Source organism: Epinephelus moara, chromosome 5 (assembly GCF_006386435.1).
Source record: "Epinephelus moara isolate mb chromosome 5, YSFRI_EMoa_1.0, whole genome shotgun sequence".
In the NCBI taxonomy this organism is placed as follows: Eukaryota; Metazoa; Chordata; class Actinopteri; order Perciformes; family Serranidae; genus Epinephelus; species Epinephelus moara.
This window is the reverse complement of record NC_065510.1, coordinates 39,067,264-39,085,737: the sequence shown is the minus strand read 5'-3', so window position 1 is coordinate 39,085,737 and position 18,474 is coordinate 39,067,264. Positions and strand designations below refer to the sequence as shown.

At 39.5% G+C, this 18,474-nt stretch overlaps 2 protein-coding genes across 2 annotated transcripts; one reads left to right on the top strand and one right to left on the bottom strand.

Annotated features, from left to right (window-relative positions):
• Window positions 1-1,121: 1,121 nt before the first annotated feature.
• Window positions 1,122-13,663, bottom strand: LOC126390637 (serine hydrolase-like protein). Its single transcript, XM_050045031.1, has 12 exons — window positions 13,496-13,663; window positions 12,579-12,722; window positions 11,431-11,544; window positions 10,366-10,407; window positions 10,248-10,267; window positions 10,059-10,133; window positions 8,569-8,678; window positions 8,389-8,468; window positions 8,241-8,275; window positions 8,068-8,144; window positions 7,862-7,949; window positions 1,122-5,115 (listed from the first exon to the last, which is right to left on the bottom strand). Exons 1-12 carry the CDS (start codon window positions 13,551-13,553, stop codon window positions 4,969-4,971), a joined length of 990 nt encoding a protein of 329 aa, XP_049900988.1. The 5' UTR covers window positions 13,554-13,663; the 3' UTR covers window positions 1,122-4,968.
• Window positions 13,664-15,198: 1,535 nt separating this feature from the next.
• On the top strand, window positions 15,199-16,864 carry LOC126390899 (myoglobin-like). Its single transcript, XM_050045401.1, has 4 exons — window positions 15,199-15,266; window positions 15,878-15,967; window positions 16,186-16,405; window positions 16,524-16,864. Exons 2-4 carry the CDS (start codon window positions 15,885-15,887, stop codon window positions 16,662-16,664), a joined length of 444 nt encoding a protein of 147 aa, XP_049901358.1. The 5' UTR covers window positions 15,199-15,266; window positions 15,878-15,884; the 3' UTR covers window positions 16,665-16,864.
• The last annotated feature ends 1,610 nt before the right edge of the window (window positions 16,865-18,474 follow it).

The following is an 18,474-nucleotide window of genomic DNA, read 5'->3' as shown; positions in this document are numbered from 1 at the left end:
TCATTATGAAAGAAGAGGTGATGCAAATTTCAAAGCTTTATAAATACTCTGCCTCCTGAAACCTTGTCCCAACAATCAGCAGCCATGGGCTCCTCTAAACATCTGCCCAGCACTCTGAAAACTAACATAACTGATACCCACAAAGCAGCAGAAAGCTATATGAAGATAGCAAAGTGTTTTCAGGTAGCTGTTTCCTCAGTTTGTAATGTAATTAAGAAATAGCAGCTAACAGGAACTGTGGAGGTCAAGTTGAGGTCTGAAAGACCAAGAAAACTTTCTGAGAGAGCTGCTCATAGGATTGATAGAGATGCAAATCAAAACCCCCGTTTAACTGCAAAAGACCTGCAGGACGATTCATCAGACTCTGGAGTGGTGGTGCACTGTTCTACTGCGCAGCCACACCTACACTGATATGACCTTCATGGAAGAGTCATCAGAAGTACACCTTTCCTGCACCCTCACCACAAAAAGGAAGATTTGAACAAGCCTGATGTTTTTTGGAAATAAGTCGTGTGGACTGATGAAGTTAAAAAAAATAACTTAGCACAAAAAGCATTAAGAAGCTGTGATACTTGCCAAAGGGGGCGCTACTAATTAGTGACAATGCAGGATGACTAAACCTTTGCTTTGGGCCCTTTTCCTTTTTTGTTATTTTGAAACTGTAAAAGATTAAAATAAAAAAGCTTAAAATAGAGGAATGTGTCATCATTAACATTTTGCTTTTTGGAAATCAGCTCATCTTTTAGTTGCTTAGCTTTTCATAATAAATGAAATTTTGACCAGGGGTGCACAAATTTTTCCAGGCCACTGTAGCTGTATTTTACACATCTGTAACAATTATCCAGGATAACTACATTGTTTTTCCTCTCCTAAAAGTTCTTCTGTGCTCCAAGATTTTGTTTAAAATACATATAACTGTCCACATCCCTTAAACAGCTGTCAAACCACTGCATGTTTCTTTAAAGATTTATTGGATGGATATCACAAAACGCAAAGTCTGCACAAATGCAAAATGTGCAATTTTTCTGCATTTTGACATTTTAGAGAAAAGGAAATTTTATGCAAATGTCATGAATTATTTTCATGGGTAAATATTTACACCAGACAGCCTGTAAAACACATTATAAATATGAATACTTTTAATATTTAAAATTAGATCACAGAAAAACAAATGATGACAACAGACGATGACAGTAGTAAAAGGTTAAATAATCAAAGATTAAATTATTGCTTAAGATTTAAGGAAGTGTAGTTTTGTAGATTTCCAACATAATCCTCCAAAATTAAGTCATTCTTAACATAGTTTAACTGCTTTATTACCGAAAACAAGCAGTAAAAAAGATACTGTGAAACTATTGTGCACTTGTTGAGATTCATCCTCTGCTCTCTGTGGCACTCAGGTACACACTCTTTCTCCCACAGCTCACTAACTTTGAGATTAAACATGAGGACACACACACACACACTTCAGAGAAATTGTGTAACTGCTAAAATATTTACAACAGGCAGCAGACTTCTAAGACACCTGAGCTGCCACAGTGCATTTCAAACAATCCTCAAAGATAGCAGCTACAAGGTGATAAAACTACTGCCTGCAAATACACAGCAGTCTGTACTGCAGGACGGCAGGAGAGCACCAAACAGAGTTCAGCAGCCTCGAACACTAACAAGAACTTTATTAGGCACATCTGTACAATCGAATGCAGTCCAACACAGCAGCTCAGCCACAACATCTAAAGCTAAACATCTGTGGTGGCACTGTCAGAAAAGTGTAAATCCAATTCATTATTGAGGTTATTGTTACAGGTGAGGTTGTGCTGGACTAGATTGTATTGAGAGGTGTTACTTTTTTTGTTCTAAATGAGAGAGGCAAGATGTCTCATTGTTCTCACACTGTCATTAAAAAAAATATTATATACTTTCACACCATTTTATTTAGAGGTAACATAAAGGAATACTTCACTCCCCATATGACCATCTGTATTTTAATTACTCACCCCATGTCATGTTAACTTGTGAAGAAAACTTTGCTTTTCTCAGCAGCAATATTATATTGAATGATCTTTTTACAAACTCTCACACAACTCATGCAGTATAATCCAAGTCTTGTTTATTCAGATGTATGCTCAGTACTTCCCAAACAGACGGCCCTATCTGATAGGTTACTGAACTAAAAGTAAAATTTATCTACGCTCTCTTCAAAGCCAGACTCCACTGACAAAAACAGTACGTTTACTTTGCTGCCTCAATTGGGAGCTTGTGTTATTGTGTAAATTCCAACTGATCCTTTAAAACATCAAAGTTACACGGTAACCCAAACTAAGTGATCGAGGCAGCAGTAGACAAGCACCTCCCTTGTTCAACGAGGTAACTTTACTGTTTTTGTCTGGCTTTGACGAGAGCATAGATAAGTTTTACTTGTCAGAACAGGCTGTTTGTTTGGTAAGTACTGAGCATACGTCTGGATAAATGAGACGTGGATTACACTGCACGAGTTGTGTGACAGTTTGTAAACAGATGTTTGGTTACAGTTTGCTGCTGTGAAACACAGTCCCCTATGATTCAATTTATCAATAATTTTCTCTGTTTTTAGATTCTTTGTTCCCATTGGAAGCATGCAAGAATAACTAAGTTTTCATCAATTCAAGGTAACACAGGGGAAGTAACCGATACACAAATCTGATCATGTGGGGGGTGCAGTAATCCTTTAACACCCCCTGAAAATCTTGTCTTTGCTGACCTTCAGTGTTTTAGCTTATCACCTTGCTGCAGTGATGTACAGGTGTCCCTCAGGACCCAGTGCTGTCATGGTTGTGTGTATATTCAGGTGCAACAAAACACACTTCTGACCACACTTGTCAGAGGTGAAAAAGATATGTCTTTCAACCTTAGAGGACAGAGAAAGACATTACTTTTCTGAAACTGTCCATTTAAGTTAAATTGTGTGTATACAACTCTGAAACTTGTCTTGCCTTACATTCCTAGTCATTTGGATCTGAGAGGCTTAAATAACCCTGTGACATTTAATCTAACACCACGTTAAAATGAACCTGCAGTTTACATTGAGCATTATTGACCAAAGTCCCTCCATTGTCAGCTTTTCTATTTATCCTTCTGTTCCACTGGTTAAGTTAACATTCAACTAAAGGCAATGTCTGTGAGTTGCACTGTGGGTAATATAGGCGCCAGGTTTTGACAACTTGTGAGTTCAACAAGGTTTCAGGAGTGTAACGCCCAAAGGTGGAGTACTCCTTTAGGCTAATGTCTCTTAATGTATCATGCCATCCTCATCACACACAAAACACCACATGAAAGCCAGTTGTTGACTCTTGTCAGCACAAAGGATAACATCTGTCCAACACAGACTTCATATGAATCCACTGAACCGAGGGATATCTATTCACTGGATCAAAAAGCAAAAGATACAAACTGTGCCAGAACACTAATTTGGCTGTTTTTGTTTTTTGGCTGATCTGTCTCTCTCATCTTACTCAACATCTTACCGACCATCTGGAGTTAAAGAGAAGCAGCTTGGTGTAAAACATGGCTCATTTTACCCACAATGGCACTGACACTCAACAATAATACACATCAATATCTATTAACAAACATTAAAGCAGCTGTGCGGAACTTTTTACCATTTATAAAACTGTCCCTAGTTCGTATCACCCCCCCTTGAAGATCCGCATATTTATTTGAACCCAACAGCGACAAAAAAGCCTTTCTCTATATGGCTATTTAGCGTAGCCTCGGTCGGGTCGGACACACAGCGGAAGTCAGCAAACCAGAATACGGCACCCGAGGCGGAAGTGATTCTGCTTGCCCGCAGCGGCCCGCAGCAATTAAACCACAGAAGAAGAAGGAGCCGTGTTTACAGTGTTCTTCGAGTAAGCAGTACGCAACGGGCATTGCTGAACACATACCACCTAACAGTTTTACCAGAGATGTATCTATGAGGACTTGGTTGTACTTTTGATGTCATGTCAGCAAACCAGAATACAGCACCCGGAGGCGGAAGTAATTCTGCACGCCTGTAGCGGCCATTAAACAAACAGAAGAAGAAGGAGCCGTGTTTACAGAGAGTGTTCTTCAAGTAAGTGGTACACAACGGGCATTGCTGAACACCTAACAGTTTTACCAGAGATGCATGTATAAGGACTTGGTTGTCCTTTTGATGTCATGGCGGATAACGAAGGAGCACCATCTAAAAGAAAAAGAAAAAGAAAAAGAAAAAGAACAGAAGAACTGAAGAAAGCTAAACGGGACAGTGATAGGGCTCGAGCCCAAACGCGTGTAAACCTCGGTCGGGCATTCACCAAGTGGAGAGAGCTGAGAGAATTGAAAGGTTTTAAAACTGATCCAGAGTTGGCCCTTTTCCTAATCGACAGGTATGTAATTTTTGTTTATATTTAGAGAATATACCGCAACTTGTTAGACGTTGTTTCACTTCAATATATGACGACATGGAAGTTATAAGCAAGCTAAATGTAATGTTAGCTGGTGTGAACCGCTTTTGTCTAGTAACGTTACAACAAACGCCACAAAATTATCTGTGACTGTGACCATGAACACGAATATACAGCAGGCAGTTGTCCTCAGTTTATAAGAACGTTAGTAACATTAATCCTCTTGCTCTCCAAAACAAATGCATGCGGTAATTGCCGGTTGCAGTCGAGATTTTATGACACCAGGGTGTGGGTGTGATACCGCTTAGACCAAAAGGGCGCTATAATCAACGAAAACATAAAGTTACGCACAGCTGCTTTAAATAATTTAGGAGTCCACCAAAACTAAAATGAACCTAAATGATTTGATGCTACGATAGCTGTTTGACAGATTTAAGCTCCCAAGTTGAGTGTAAACTGTTAAGTATAAATACACGTTAAATAATTGTTTTCACCAGAAGTGAAATATGACTTAAGGCAAAACTGATGTGTGTGCGTGTTTGTGTGTGTGTATGTGTGTTTGCTATGACACTGAGGCCTGTTTTTCTGTTTGTTTAGCTGTCTGTTTCAACAGTTTGGTCAGCAGGAAGTCAGACACAAGTGGAGCAACGACTTCAGGGTTATTCAGATGGATGTGATGATCGCCTGGTATCGTCACCACCACCGAGTGCTGAAAGAAAGAAACAAAAAGATGAGTGTGAGAGATATTAGTGTAGGCAATGATTGTAAATCTAGATGGATGAAACGCCTCCCACTGTACAAAAATGAAGCCAAAATATCACAGGTACAGCCGCTGCCATCTTGAGCTGATAACATCATTTGGAGCCAGAGACTGTGCAGAAGTGATCTCTGTGGTATTGAGTTCCCGCCATCTGACCCAATTGCAAGCAGCTGCATTGATCCCGAGCACACCGATTGGCACACACAGCTGTCAATCATGACATTAAACCCCTTTTTTTATAGCATCAAATAATTAATTTAAACCAAACTTAGCAGAAAAATTAATACTTGAACATACATAAGCACCCCCTAACTACCTAAAATGACAGAAGCCATCTTTGTGAAAAATGTGTTTGACGTGGCCCACCCTCCAACATGGAGGGGTTTCTGACCTATTCTGCAGCCAGCCACCAGGGGGCAGTCAGGATGTTTTGGATTAATTTAAGGGCAGTACAAACAAGTTGTGAGCACAACATTGACACATCATCTACTTTTTAAGTTGATATGATAACATTGTTTGCAAACAGTTGCTTATTTACACATTCAGCTGTTACAGAGCAACACTGATTTGGAGTCGTGTTTGTGTCCACATGAATAATGTATGTCCAATTTTCACTGCTTTAGCTTTGTGTTTGGTCTCCATCTAACTCCTGTGGGAAATATCTAGCTCTTTAGCTTAGCTGTTCACTAGATCTCCTCTCACTGAGTCTGTCTGATGTTTGGTGCTGAGCAATTGGTGTACAGTCAGTTTTTTAGAGCTGACTGAAAACAGCTGCCTGCTGCTGCTAGAAATGACACTGATACCCCTTTTCCACCAGATTAACTCTGGTCCTTGAACCTTTTCTGTTCAGGATTCTTGGAACCTTGGTGCGAGCTGATGAAGCAGCCCTGTTTTTTTTAAAACATATTTTTAGTGTTTTTTTAACAACATATAAACTGCTATATAGCATCCATCCATCCATCCATCCATCCATCCATCCGCTTATCCGAGGCCAAATCACGGGGGCAGCAGACCAAGCAAAGCATTCCAAACATCCCTCTACCCAGCAATGCTATATCCCCTCCAAGAATCAGGAGGGTATTCGTTTACCCATCCAGTCTACATGTACATCCAGTCATTTGCCCATCCAGTCTACATGCGCTTTGTGGACTTGGAGAGGGCTTACATCTGCTTCCCTCGGAGGGTCTTGTGGGGGGTACTGCGAGAGTATCGGGTACCGGACTCACTGCTACGAGCCATCTGGTCCCTGTATGCCCATAGTGAGAGCTGTGTCCGCATACTTGGCGTAAAGTCAAACATGCTTTCGGCTGGTGTTGACTTCCGCCAGGGTTGTCCCTTGTCACCAATCCTGTTTGTGATTTCAAGGACTGGATCTCGAGGCAGGATGTAGAACAAAAGTAAATGTGGCTTACTTCGAGTCAATCAATAAAGTGGGTGCTTAGAGTCTAGCTTTTTAATATTCCATAAATGGATTCAATTTTCTCATTAATCTATCAGAAGAGCCATTTAATGTGAACCTAAGTTTCTCAAGTTTGAAATTCTGCATCACTTTCCTCAACCACTGAGTCCAGCTCAGTGGATGAGGGTTCTTCCAGTGGAGAAGGATTTATCTCCATGCTAATAAAGTGACAAATCTCATTATTTTGAGTTTTGATCTTTAAAGATTCTTATTTCCCTCTCCTGCTATGCCAAAACAGCTGTCAAAGGATCTGGGTAAATTTTCATTTTAAAAATATCTGACAGTGTTTTGAGGATCGAACCCCAAAAAGTGTGCAAATTAGGACTCAGTCAGAATGAGTGTGCTAAGGGTGCAGGAGAAAGTCTGCGCCTGTCACAAGTGGAATCAACATCTGAGAACATTTCAGAGTTTGACTTTTGAGAAATGAAGGCAATGCACCTTATATTGAAAGAGGCTATACCGGGCACATATTGAGCATGGACCAGCTATTTATGATAAGATGTTGAAGAAGACTATTACATGCAAGACTTCATCCTCTTCACAACCTGTAGAATATGACACGCCCACTGATGTCGTCATTGTTCACGCTTCAAGCCCAGAAAAAAACAACAGCTACCTGGGCTCTGAACAAATGCTCCAATCGAGGTAAAATTCAGTGTGCTACCCGCAACTGAACCCTTTGCATGACAGCTAAACAATGAGCTGGCACTTTCTATAAAGCTCAGTAAAGCAGAGAGGAGCTTCACATTCAGGTGATAATTCTATCTCAGTCCATCACTACGAGGGACTCTTTTCATTTCATTTCATTGATATTATTATAGAAATACTGATTATAGCCGCTCTAAAATCATTAGTATTCTGACATCCCAAACTCTCCTCTGTTGTACAGTAGCTGATTTTTATTGTTATTATCACCAGCTAACTTGGAAAGAGACAATCACTGGAGATGCTAAGTTGATGCGCGTCTTTTGTTTTCTCTCTCATCAGCAGCACTTGACCGAGCTCCAGTATGTAGGTCAGTGTTTGAGGTTCACAGCTATAAAGATTTCTGCTGCCTCTGAGACACTGAGCTCACACTACGCAGCTACTTTTGCATCTGTGCAGCCCTCTGTCTGTCTGTCTGCCTGCCTGTCTGTCTACTAGGCACAATTACACACACACAGGCTTAACGGCTAAAAATAAACACCAAGATGCAAGCGTACGTATTTTACACAAACGCTGTAAAAACACACTCACATTTCTGTCCCTATAGGCCTGGAGAATTGCTGATGTAAATGGTCTATGCTCTGGTTTCACAAATAGTTTCTCAAAGCCGTCCTCTGCTCTGGAAAGACAAGAAGAAAGACAAGAAAAAGATTGTGTGTATATTGGTGAGGTATATTTTTCATTGCGCTGAGATTGGTACATGTAATAGGGAAATGTGAAGTGGAAGAAAAACTTACATAACAACTAAAACGGGGGCTTGTATCCCCGACTGCAATTCCAGAGCCTGCTCAAAACTGATGCGCGATGTATTTTTCTGAAAACAACAGTCAAACAATACATATACAGTACTGTACACACATTTTATGGGCTGCATACGACACTCAGTTGGCGTAGTTCAACAAAAACCTACCAGATTAATCCGAAAGTCTCTGGTAAAGGCCACACCTGCAACAGAAAAATACATTCAGAATTTATCCAGAGAGTTATCTCATTCTGCTCTAAGAGGAGAGCCCAGGATCAACATAAAAGCAGAGGGGAAGGGGAAGATAAAGACGTACCTCCTTCAACTTCAACTATACCTCGCTCTAAAAGGATGCGCACAGAGTGTTCAGACAGAGTTGGGTTTGCAGCCAACAGCCTGAAAGAAATTAAAGGCTTCATAAGAAAACACTCACATCACTGGATAAGTGGATATGCAGTAGTATTTTAAAAGCAACATGAATAGGAAGGTGTAACACCTCTCTACTGCATTTTCATAAGTGTAGACTCTCCTCGTCTTCTCTCTCGTCATTTTTTCATACTCAATCATCTGATCCGTCCCCTGCCTCATTACTTCAAGCATTTCTTTCTGCAAGAAAACAGATAAATGATCAATGAAGCAATTCAGAACTACTGACAAGAGTGGATAGTACAGCACAGCTCTGGAATATTATGGAGTCAGGCAATAACATTAAATGAACGCTTCGCAGTTCGCACTGACCCAAAGGACAAAACTGTGTCAGATTTAATTACACTGGTGACAAAAGCATTTATTAAATGTGATGCCTTTCAAAATGTCAAGCGACCTACACATTTTTTCCATTTACTCACAATCCAGAATTCATTAGAAATTGTTATGAAGTCGTACAGTCTTGTAGAGAGTTCGGGGGTCTTATACTCAGATTATCTGGGGGCACTACAGACAGACGTTGCTCTCTCCAGACAGGAGCTCCTGCAACACTGTTTTTTTTCCAACAGTAAATTTGAACTCTATAGCTGAGCAACTCGTCTTTCCTTCTCCTTTGTACATACTGCTCTGCATGTTTGGTGGAGCGATGGGTTTCTGCAGGCTTCACCCACTTAAATGTAAGACTTTTAAAGACCTTTTAACCCTTTGAAACTTGCAGCAACATCACTTTTCTTGTGCTGCCAGCAGGTGCCTTTCGCAAGTATTTAAACCTTTGAACCCTGACCATGTCGGTGCGATTTCTTTCAAAAACATGGGAAAAAAGGCAAAGAGCAACTTGTAAGAAATGCCCCACATATTGCAAAAATGTACAGATTTAGAATATTATTTTTTAAAAAGGGAAAAAAGAAAAAAACGTAGGGAAAAACTGTATTTATAATGATGTTACAGAATTCTTATAATTTTTAAGCACTTTTTTTCCAGGTCATGTCCTTGTGTGTTTGTTTTTAACTTTCTTCCCTTTCTTTTAGTTTTACTAATTTTCATGCTTTGAATTTTTTTTTCTTTTTTCTTTTGTTTTAAACTAATTTTCATATTTCAAATTTTCCCTTTTTACTAATTTCTTGCAAATTTTTGGGGTCATGTCTTCTTTTGTTGCTCATTTGCCTTCTCAGGTTTTTGAAAAAAATCAAGCCAATTCGCTCAGGTTTCAAAGGGTTAAACACCACATGTTCATGATCACACAAAGGAAAGTATTAAAGCATGATGGAAAGCCAGTATGGACGATAAAACCTAGAATTGTTTATTATTATAAAGGGCTGCACATATATCTCTTTTTGTTATTGTTTTTTTCTTAAAACCGCCTAATGCAACAATAAATTCTTAACATGTGGGAGGACTTATGAAATTGTTGTGAAGCCTGGCGTAAAAAAATGTAATAAGATTTTGAAACACAATTTCAAAGCAGATTATGTTTTTCTTCACCCTTAACTAAACAAATTACAGCTCTGTAGTAACTGCAGTCTATTCTGATTTATTTAAAAAAAAAAACTGTTTAATTACCGGATCTGTGGGTAAGAATCCATATGAGTCCAGCAAAACAAGAGCATCCACCATCTCAGGATACAGTGAACTGAACTGTGGAAAACACAATATAGTTACTGAATAACACACTGTACAGCAAAATACTCTCTACAGAGACAGCATGTGTATCATGTGAAAACAGTGGCCTGTCATGACACTGTCACTTACCATTCCAGCAATGTTACCACCTGAAATTCAAAAAAAAAAAAAAAAAAAAATGAAATGTACATATAAATATACCACAAGCATTGTAATTGCTCTAATTCTGCTGTAAAGCTGCACTCACCCATGCTGTGGCCTATGATGGAGAATTTGCTCCACTGCAGAGCTGTAGGAGTAATTTCACAGATCATCAACCTGGTTCAGTATCTCATCACAGAGACTGTTTTTACTTGAAAGACATTGTTGCTAATGTGGTTTAACTGCAACACAGATGCACTGGAGCTGGGTGATTGAAATATATCACTATAGCAATCATAGTTTTGATTTTAAGAATTAATAAACTATAATGGCACATGTATGCAACATAAATCTTTGATTTGACAAAAATAAATGTTAAAGGGTTACTTTGGTATTTTTCAAGCTCGACCCTATTTTCCTATGTTTTTGCATCGAAGTGACTAATCAGACTGACCTTTTTTTCTTCTTCAAAAAAGTGTTCTAGTTTTGAGTGAGATCACTGCAACCAGCGGCTGTGAAACATGTCAATTTATGTCCACTAAAAGTGCTTGTTTTTGCCACTGAGGCTCAGATTCTTACTGTAAGTGTCTGACAACATTATGGAAAGGATTCCCTGCAGTGATAGACGTTTTTGTTGCAGAGAAAGATCCTTTCTATTTTATCTGGAACAGCTCAGAAATCGCTATCATCAAACCCACCGGACGCCATTTAAATAAACAGTAATTTTAACATAATAAAATACACTTAGAGAGAGTGGGGACTGACATGCAGCAGGGGGCCGCTAGCTGAATTCGAGCCCTTTGCATGGGGCGCTGACATTATCCACTATGCTACCAACGCCCCTGCAATTTTACTATTTACTGTTCAAGGCAATAAACTGAGTTCAACTGTAACACATTTGTCAGGATAACTCTTAATATAGGAAAAAGAAACCCCTTCAATATCTAAATAACTCTCAGTTTATAATTACATCTGCTCAGAATCATTTATTTTGGTTCATATAATCAAGACGTGTTTCCACTGGAAGACGATAACCAATAATAACAAATTATCACCAAGCTCCAGGACACACTGCATCCCCACAGAGATGTAGCTTGTTGCCTGAACTATCATCGATGTGTCATTTGAATTCGTGCCTAAATATGTCGTGCAACTTCTTGAACTCACACACCGTCAATGACCCTGCGTACATCCAGCAGATACCCAGGAAAATTGTAGAAAACTCCAGGAGGACGATGCGACGACCAACCGTGACCTGACAGGTCCACTGCCACGTATCTGCACTCTGACAGGAAGGACAGAGAGAAGGACTGAGTCTCACCAAGTGATTGTCACATTATCTCTTCAAGGACACAAAAACAACAACAAAAAAATTTCTGAAGAAAATTTGAATGTGTTCACTTTAGCTGAAAGACAGCACGTCAGCACAAAAACAATCCCTAATGTCTTGCTGAAGGGAAGTGGTAGTAATATCATTATCCAGCATCATGAATATAGGCCAGAAAAGAGTGCAAACCCCTGTCATTTTAGATGGGAGGCAGCTGTTGTAACAGCTGAGTGGCAGCACCAGCAGGGAAAAGATGCACTGCACAGATGCACACTGTCCTCAGGTAAAGTCTAAATAGTCAAACACTATACACCTGCATGTGCTGGGTAGTCTTCTGAGAGTAGTATCGAATTAGACAAACTCAATTATCCAGACAGTGTTCTGGCAAGGGATGATGTCTGGAGGAAAGTTGGCCATACTCAGGGACAAACCAGGGGGCTTCTTGTCTGTGTTTGCCTTTAAATGTCGTTATTGTTGAGTATATAGCTGGGAGGCAGGTCCATTTAAATAGTAAATACAAGTCTTAGTCCAGAGGCCACTGTCCCTGTAGTACCAGGGAGCTTCTTATTGTCAGGAAACTGCCCAACAAGATCAGCAAAAGTACACATTTGCATGTAACAAACACCATAAACCTGTGTGAAGCAGAAAGTTCTGAGGAAAACACGGAAAATGTCCGCCCTCGTTCAGAGTATAATTTTCCAAAAAGGTTGACTTGTAGCTAAAGTTCTTCAGCAGGAATTGGCTGACACGTGTTGATATATATGGCATATACTATGTGTATAAATAAAGTAATTTAGAGAACATGAAGAAATGTTCAGCAGTCAGTTTCAATGGCAGTGAATGAGCGCTTTGACGGTTCAAAACTGTGACTTTTTTTACTTTTTGAAATAAATGAGGCACGTGGAAAAACTTTTATGCACAATAATATAAGTGAGAAGAGTTGAAATTGGGATGTTTAAAGCAGCGTCAAGATTCACATGAACAACATTTACCTTTGGGTAGCAGGGGAATGAGGGTGTTGAATGTGCCACAGTTGTCAGCCCATCCGTGCAGGCACAGCACAGGCCGACCGTGATCAGGACCCCAGACTTTCCCTTTGATTTCTCCCCATGGCACCGGGAAGGAGAGCTCTGAAACTGGACACAATGACACTGTGGTTTAGTGATACGCATGAAAGGCTGTATCCTTTTCTGTGGTCTATCGTCTCGAGATCCAGTCTGGTGGCAATGTTAGTTTTCGTCTCACCAGTGATATTCACTGAAAGATACACTCACTCTTTCAAAAAGAAGATGTAACTTGTCACTAGAATAGTTTTGTGACCATGTCTTTAAGGAGTTTCTTTTGTTTACTGCTGAAACAATTGCTTTTCTCTGTATAACACAAGTTCTGGGAGCAGAGGATGATGTCCTCAAATTGCTTGTTTTGTTCGACTAACAGTCCAAAACCCGAAGATATTTAATTTACAATGATAGAGGACAGGGAAATGGGGCAGATTCTCCCCATTCAGAAAGTATAACCAAGAAATGTTTGGCATTTTTGCTTCAGAGACGACTTAATTAACAATCATAAATTGAATTACAGAACAACACAGCACAAATAACACAAATGAAGATTCTTGATTTTTAAGCAATCTGGCTATAATACCTACATTAATGTCAAACCCAGTGTACCTGCCTTTTTAAGTTAGATATATAAATACACTGATGCTATTTCTCATCCTCATAATAAGAAATCCATGACAACATAAAGTCTCTGTCACATCAATGTCTTCCCATTGCCTGTGTTCACCACGTGGCCTGTATTACTACTGTGTTCAACAAAAGGCATTAATGACAGGTACTTGACCACAGTGAAGTTATTTTTAAATTGCCTCAGTCTAACAGACACGTTAGACAGATGTATGAGTTACCTGCTTGTTTTATAGCACTGGACTGAAGATGTCTGACGCCTTTCAAAGCCTGCATCATGTTGGAGGACACCTCAGCTGGACAAAAGATGGTTTAAAAACGTAAAACAGTGAGAAAATAGCTTAAAACTTCTGACATGAGTGACTTTCCAGGCCGGTCTTCCGGGTGTTGAAAACCACGTGATGCGCGCTGAAGCTGCTACTGGATGAACGGATACGTGAGCTGCGGCATGGACCAATCCCCGCTCAGGGGAGGAGGGGCTTACCTTTCACCGGTTTAACCAGCAGAGGGCCTCATGGTCTTTACCACAGCGGTCAGTTATATACAAGAACGAGGAGAGAGGACGCAGTGTGAGGACACGACATGATAAGATTGTTATATAGATACACAGAAAATAGAATGAGTGCAGGAAATTGTTATCATCAAGTAAACATAGCTACAACAATAAACAGGAAATATGCTGTACACAAAACTTGAAAAAGGTCAAAGTATAAGAGAAAAGAGACAAAGAAATATAGTAGGATTAAGCAAAATGAAATAGAGGATAAAACCAAGCTAAAAAATACAATCACTAAAAAATTGCCCAGTCATGGCAGTGCCGGCAGCCAGAATCGGGCCAGCTGATTTGGCCTGATTGTGGGGCAACTGGACAGCCCGGCTAATTTCAGCTGGCATGCCAAGTTCAGGCCAATTCTGGGTGAGGTCATTTTGGCTACCTGAGTGTAAATTATGATATCATGAAGGACCTGCTGCAGGACTAATGTATTTGACTGCATACTTTTTACCCAGTCCAGTCTGTGCAGCTTATGCAGGATCTAATGGCACCTCTTAGCTGCTGTAAAATCACTGTGAATGTAACATGGCAGACAGCACATCCTTTAGAAAAACTGTTGATTGAACAATTAAATGATCCAATCATACTTGGCTTCTTGCACTAAGCACTTTGTTTATTCTCTGGAATACTTTGCTTCTTCCCCAGACAGTAGCCTATCTCTGTTCGTGTTGTCACGTCTTACACGTTCATATGTTTTGTGTTTGCTCCTGCAACCCCCATCCATAGAGCCTGGTTCTGTTTGAAGTTTTCGCCTCTTGAGAAGATATTTTTCCTCACCACCACTGTCAATTGCTTGCATATCGGGGAATTGTTGGGTCTCTGTAAATTTAATTTAAGGGCATTTAAGGGTACTAGACTTGCTAAATACTAACAGTGTCCTGAGATAACTTTTGTTGGACAAAGGACGTGCGTCAACCATGGCGCAACCAAAACAGGAAGTGGATAGTGCTATCAGTGAAGGGAGTGGTGGATGAGATTCGTATCTTTGGAAACTGCGGCACTTACTTAGCTCTGAGGAAAACAGAAGGCAATCTGGTTGTCTTTGCCTCCTTGATTGACCCAAACACAGTCAGCATACTTTTCAATCTATGATCTACTTTATTCAGATGAGATAACTGGCATATAAAGGCTCAGTGAGATGAAACATAAAGTAAATCTTCACATATAATATATTATTATGATACATAATATATGTATAATATTCACAGAGCGACATGTAATCCTATCAGAGATGATACTCACATGGAATCAAAAATTTCTAGGTTAAGATTAGAGGCGTTGTGGACATTTGAAGTGACGTGCAGAGAGACAGACGGATGGGAGGACTGGAAAAATTGTGTGACAGGACAGAGGGAGGGAGGGAGTATAAGAGGTGAGGGGAGTAAGTCAGGTCAACAAGAATTTGTCATAATCACAAAGGATATTATACTATTCTGCAGGTAGGTACTGCTTTTGGTAACAGTCGTATAATCGATTCTTAGAATAATTCATATTTATTGGTAAAATGTATTGAATTTAGGGTTTACTGACTAAATATAACTAGAAAAAAACAACAGAATTGTGGATTCATTAGAGCAGTATTTGGTTATAATTTGGCAGAGACATGGTTTTTATTTGTTGGATGCAGAGAAATGTCCCAGTGAAGACTGTTTTTGTTCATTAAAGGTAAAGAAATAAAGCAGTTTTTAATTGCCAAGGTCATCAAATTAGAACTATTATAAACATGAAAAATACTGTGGAGAGAAATTAAAATCCAGATAACTGTCCTTGAGGAGATAATGAGGAGAAATACTTTTCTGTGCATCTTCACAGTGAATCCAGTTTCACTTCACATGATTCATTCTCCATGAGAGCAACTGAATTTATGTATCCACCTATTTCTGGTTATGACTTGCCCTTTCATTCAGCAGTAACAAATAATGTGTGAAAAAGAAGTGTGAACTTGTTGTGAGCTAGGAACTTTGGTATGCTATTGTTGTGAACTTGTTGTGAGCTAGGAACTTTGGTATGCTATTGTTATTATTAGCATTAATTATTTCTTTTATTTTAGATCAATCATGGCTGATTATGACGTTGTGCTCAAGTGCTGGTCTGCAGTGGAGGCAGACTACAGTGGCATTGGGAACCTGGTTTTGAGGCGGTGAGAGGCTCAGACGAGTTAAGATTATTCTTTCCTGTAGGTCGGGTGCTTCAGAGTCACCAGGATTTTGGAAAACTCCACTTAGGATGCTTTTATTTATTTCCCTAACTGTTAAATCACATTTTTTGTAAGTTTTATTTGTCAATGTGAGGACATGAGCTCAGTGTCTGTTTTGTGTGTTATCTCTGATGAATCCTCACATTTCCTTTTCTTCTCAGTTTATTCAAAGAGTTCCCACAAAGCCTGAATCATTTCCCCAAGTTTGATGGCATGTCCCAGGCTGACCTGGCTAGTAATGGAGATCTCACTGCCCAGGGTGTCACTGTGCTGACGAAACTGGGTGAGGTGCTGAAGACCAGAGGCAACCACGGTGAAATTATTAAAAATCTGTCCAAAACTCATGCCAATCAGCACAAGGTCCCCATTGGTCACTTCAAGGTGAGGATGGTGTATATGAGGGAAAATGTAATCTGTTAATCTGCTGCATTACATTTTTTGTGTCCTCCAACCTGAATTTAAAGCAGTTTGTGTGATTATCTTGGTATTTCCTCTCCAGGTGATAGCAGAGATTCTTGGTAAAGTCATGGAGGAGAAGGCAGGACTCGATGGTCCCGGGCAGCAAGCCCTGAAGAGACTGATGACTGCTATCATCGCTGATATTGAGGCCAACTACAAAGAGCTTGGCTTCAGCGGGTGAAGATTAAAGTTAGGATAAAGTCATGCCAGGGGCAGGTGATAGAAAAAAAAAAAAGACTGAGTTTTATTAAATAAATCAAATGGTGTAATCATCTGTAAACAACTAATCTTCAATGAAATGAAATTCATCATGGCAGACTGATGACTAACAACAAGCTGTTACTCTTTGGCACATATTACCAATAAAATCCTGTTACTCTACACTGTTTATTATTTTTTTATAGTTTTATTCCTTTCCTCAAAATTAAAAACACATACTATACATATATTTTTGGGATTATCCAAAACTGCAGGGATTTTGGTGGTATATTAAACGTGAGACAGTCATTCTAGATTCTGATTTACTGATTTTCTGAATCCACTTATATTTTGGAATATATACCGAGAGGTATACTCTGTCGGAATGACTTTTCTCAAGGGTTTTATTGTCAATTGCAGGGAAAATTATAACTAGTTCTGGGTTGCAAAATCTACCGCCTGAGACAGTGACAAATGACTGCACAATTGGAGATGAAAAAGTTTCCCTCTTCAGAACTTTGATAGGCATTTGAAAATGTCAGATGAGTTTGATGAGACTGTGTGTGATCAGTGTAATATACTGGTAATAAATAAAACTTTTCAAAAACACACACTGTTTTATTAATCACCTCCTGTATCCATATGCTGAGGGTAATAGAGTTATAAATCAGATCTGTTGAACTAATTAATACTCAGTATAAATAATAAAGTATGAGAGAAATGATTTCTTGGCTAAAACTCATAGTCTGGAAGCCAATCCAGCATCTGACAGTCCAGATAGGAATCAGGCCAAGTCTAAAAGTAACATTTAGTGTCTTCACACACACACACACACACACACACACACACACACACACACATGCATGCACTCTCACGAACAAAGGCAAAAATACCACACGTTAAAAACCCCACTTGAACTCTGGATGCCCTCAAAGACCCTCATGCACAGTATTAGCTGTCAGTTCTTAGTCACCTGATCCAATGCATGTGTCCCTTATTTCCACCTCTCATCTTTTCAGTTATATTACAGTCCATTCAATGAGAGGTTAATCTAACAAATAAACTCGTGACCTTTAACCAGGAGGCCACTCTTCGTTGACCGTGTAAAACCAAAAGTTAATGGAGTTATTTTGCTAACAATATAGCGTGCTAGTATGTGAGGCATGGTGTGGCAGTGACGTATGCCTCATGATGTATGTTAGTTCATTTCAAGCCAAGCAATGATGTTTTTTTCTGAGCCTAACCACATGCTTTTGTCGCTTAAACCTAAGGAAATAAAACTAAAAACAAAGTGTTTATGTACATTGTAAGTTTATTTTTAAAAGAGCAGAAACTGTTAATTTCCTGTGAAAACGGAAAGGTATTTTGTAAAGACGCAGTGCAACTAACAAGCATAAATTGACACGCGGTCCTTGAACATACGAAACTGACAAACGATACCTACCACTTCATAATTTGACATACACGTTCACTTACAATGCTCATCCTAACTGACAAAGTTATGCTTTGCCCCCAAATTGGAGACCAACATTACTTACTTGAAGAGGCTGTGACACGCTTATTTTTTTAGGTGTGTTGGGATTCACAGGACCACAGATGGTTTATCATTTGGTAAAATCATCACTGGACAATTTAAAGGCTTTTTCCTCTGCATGCTCTTTGTCTTCAAACAAAGAGGGCTATGCGACACCCATCTCCACAGGAGATCTCACCTCACACCTCAGTGAGACTCAAGTCCCAAAACTTGATTGGACAAGACCTTTTACAGTGACATGTGACTCTGTGATGTCACA

Coding starts and splice junctions, on each gene's coding strand:
- LOC126390637 (XM_050045031.1), bottom strand. CDS start 13,553: ATGATGCAGGCTTTGAAAGGCGTCAGACATCTTCAGTCCAGTGCTATA. Junction 10,408..11,430: donor TGTACGCAGGGTCATTGACG/GTGTGTGAGTTC, acceptor TTACTCCTACAG/CTCTGCAGTGGAGCAAATTC. Junction 8,145..8,240: donor GAGACTTTCGGATTAATCTG/GTAGGTTTTTGT, acceptor TGTTGTTTTCAG/AAAAATACATCGCGCATCAG.
- LOC126390899 (XM_050045401.1), top strand. CDS start 15,885: ATGGCTGATTATGACGTTGTGCTCAAGTGCTGGTCTGCAGTGGAGGCA. Junction 15,968..16,185: donor GGGAACCTGGTTTTGAGGCG/GTGAGAGGCTCA, acceptor TTTTCTTCTCAG/TTTATTCAAAGAGTTCCCAC. Junction 16,406..16,523: donor TCCCCATTGGTCACTTCAAG/GTGAGGATGGTG, acceptor TTTCCTCTCCAG/GTGATAGCAGAGATTCTTGG.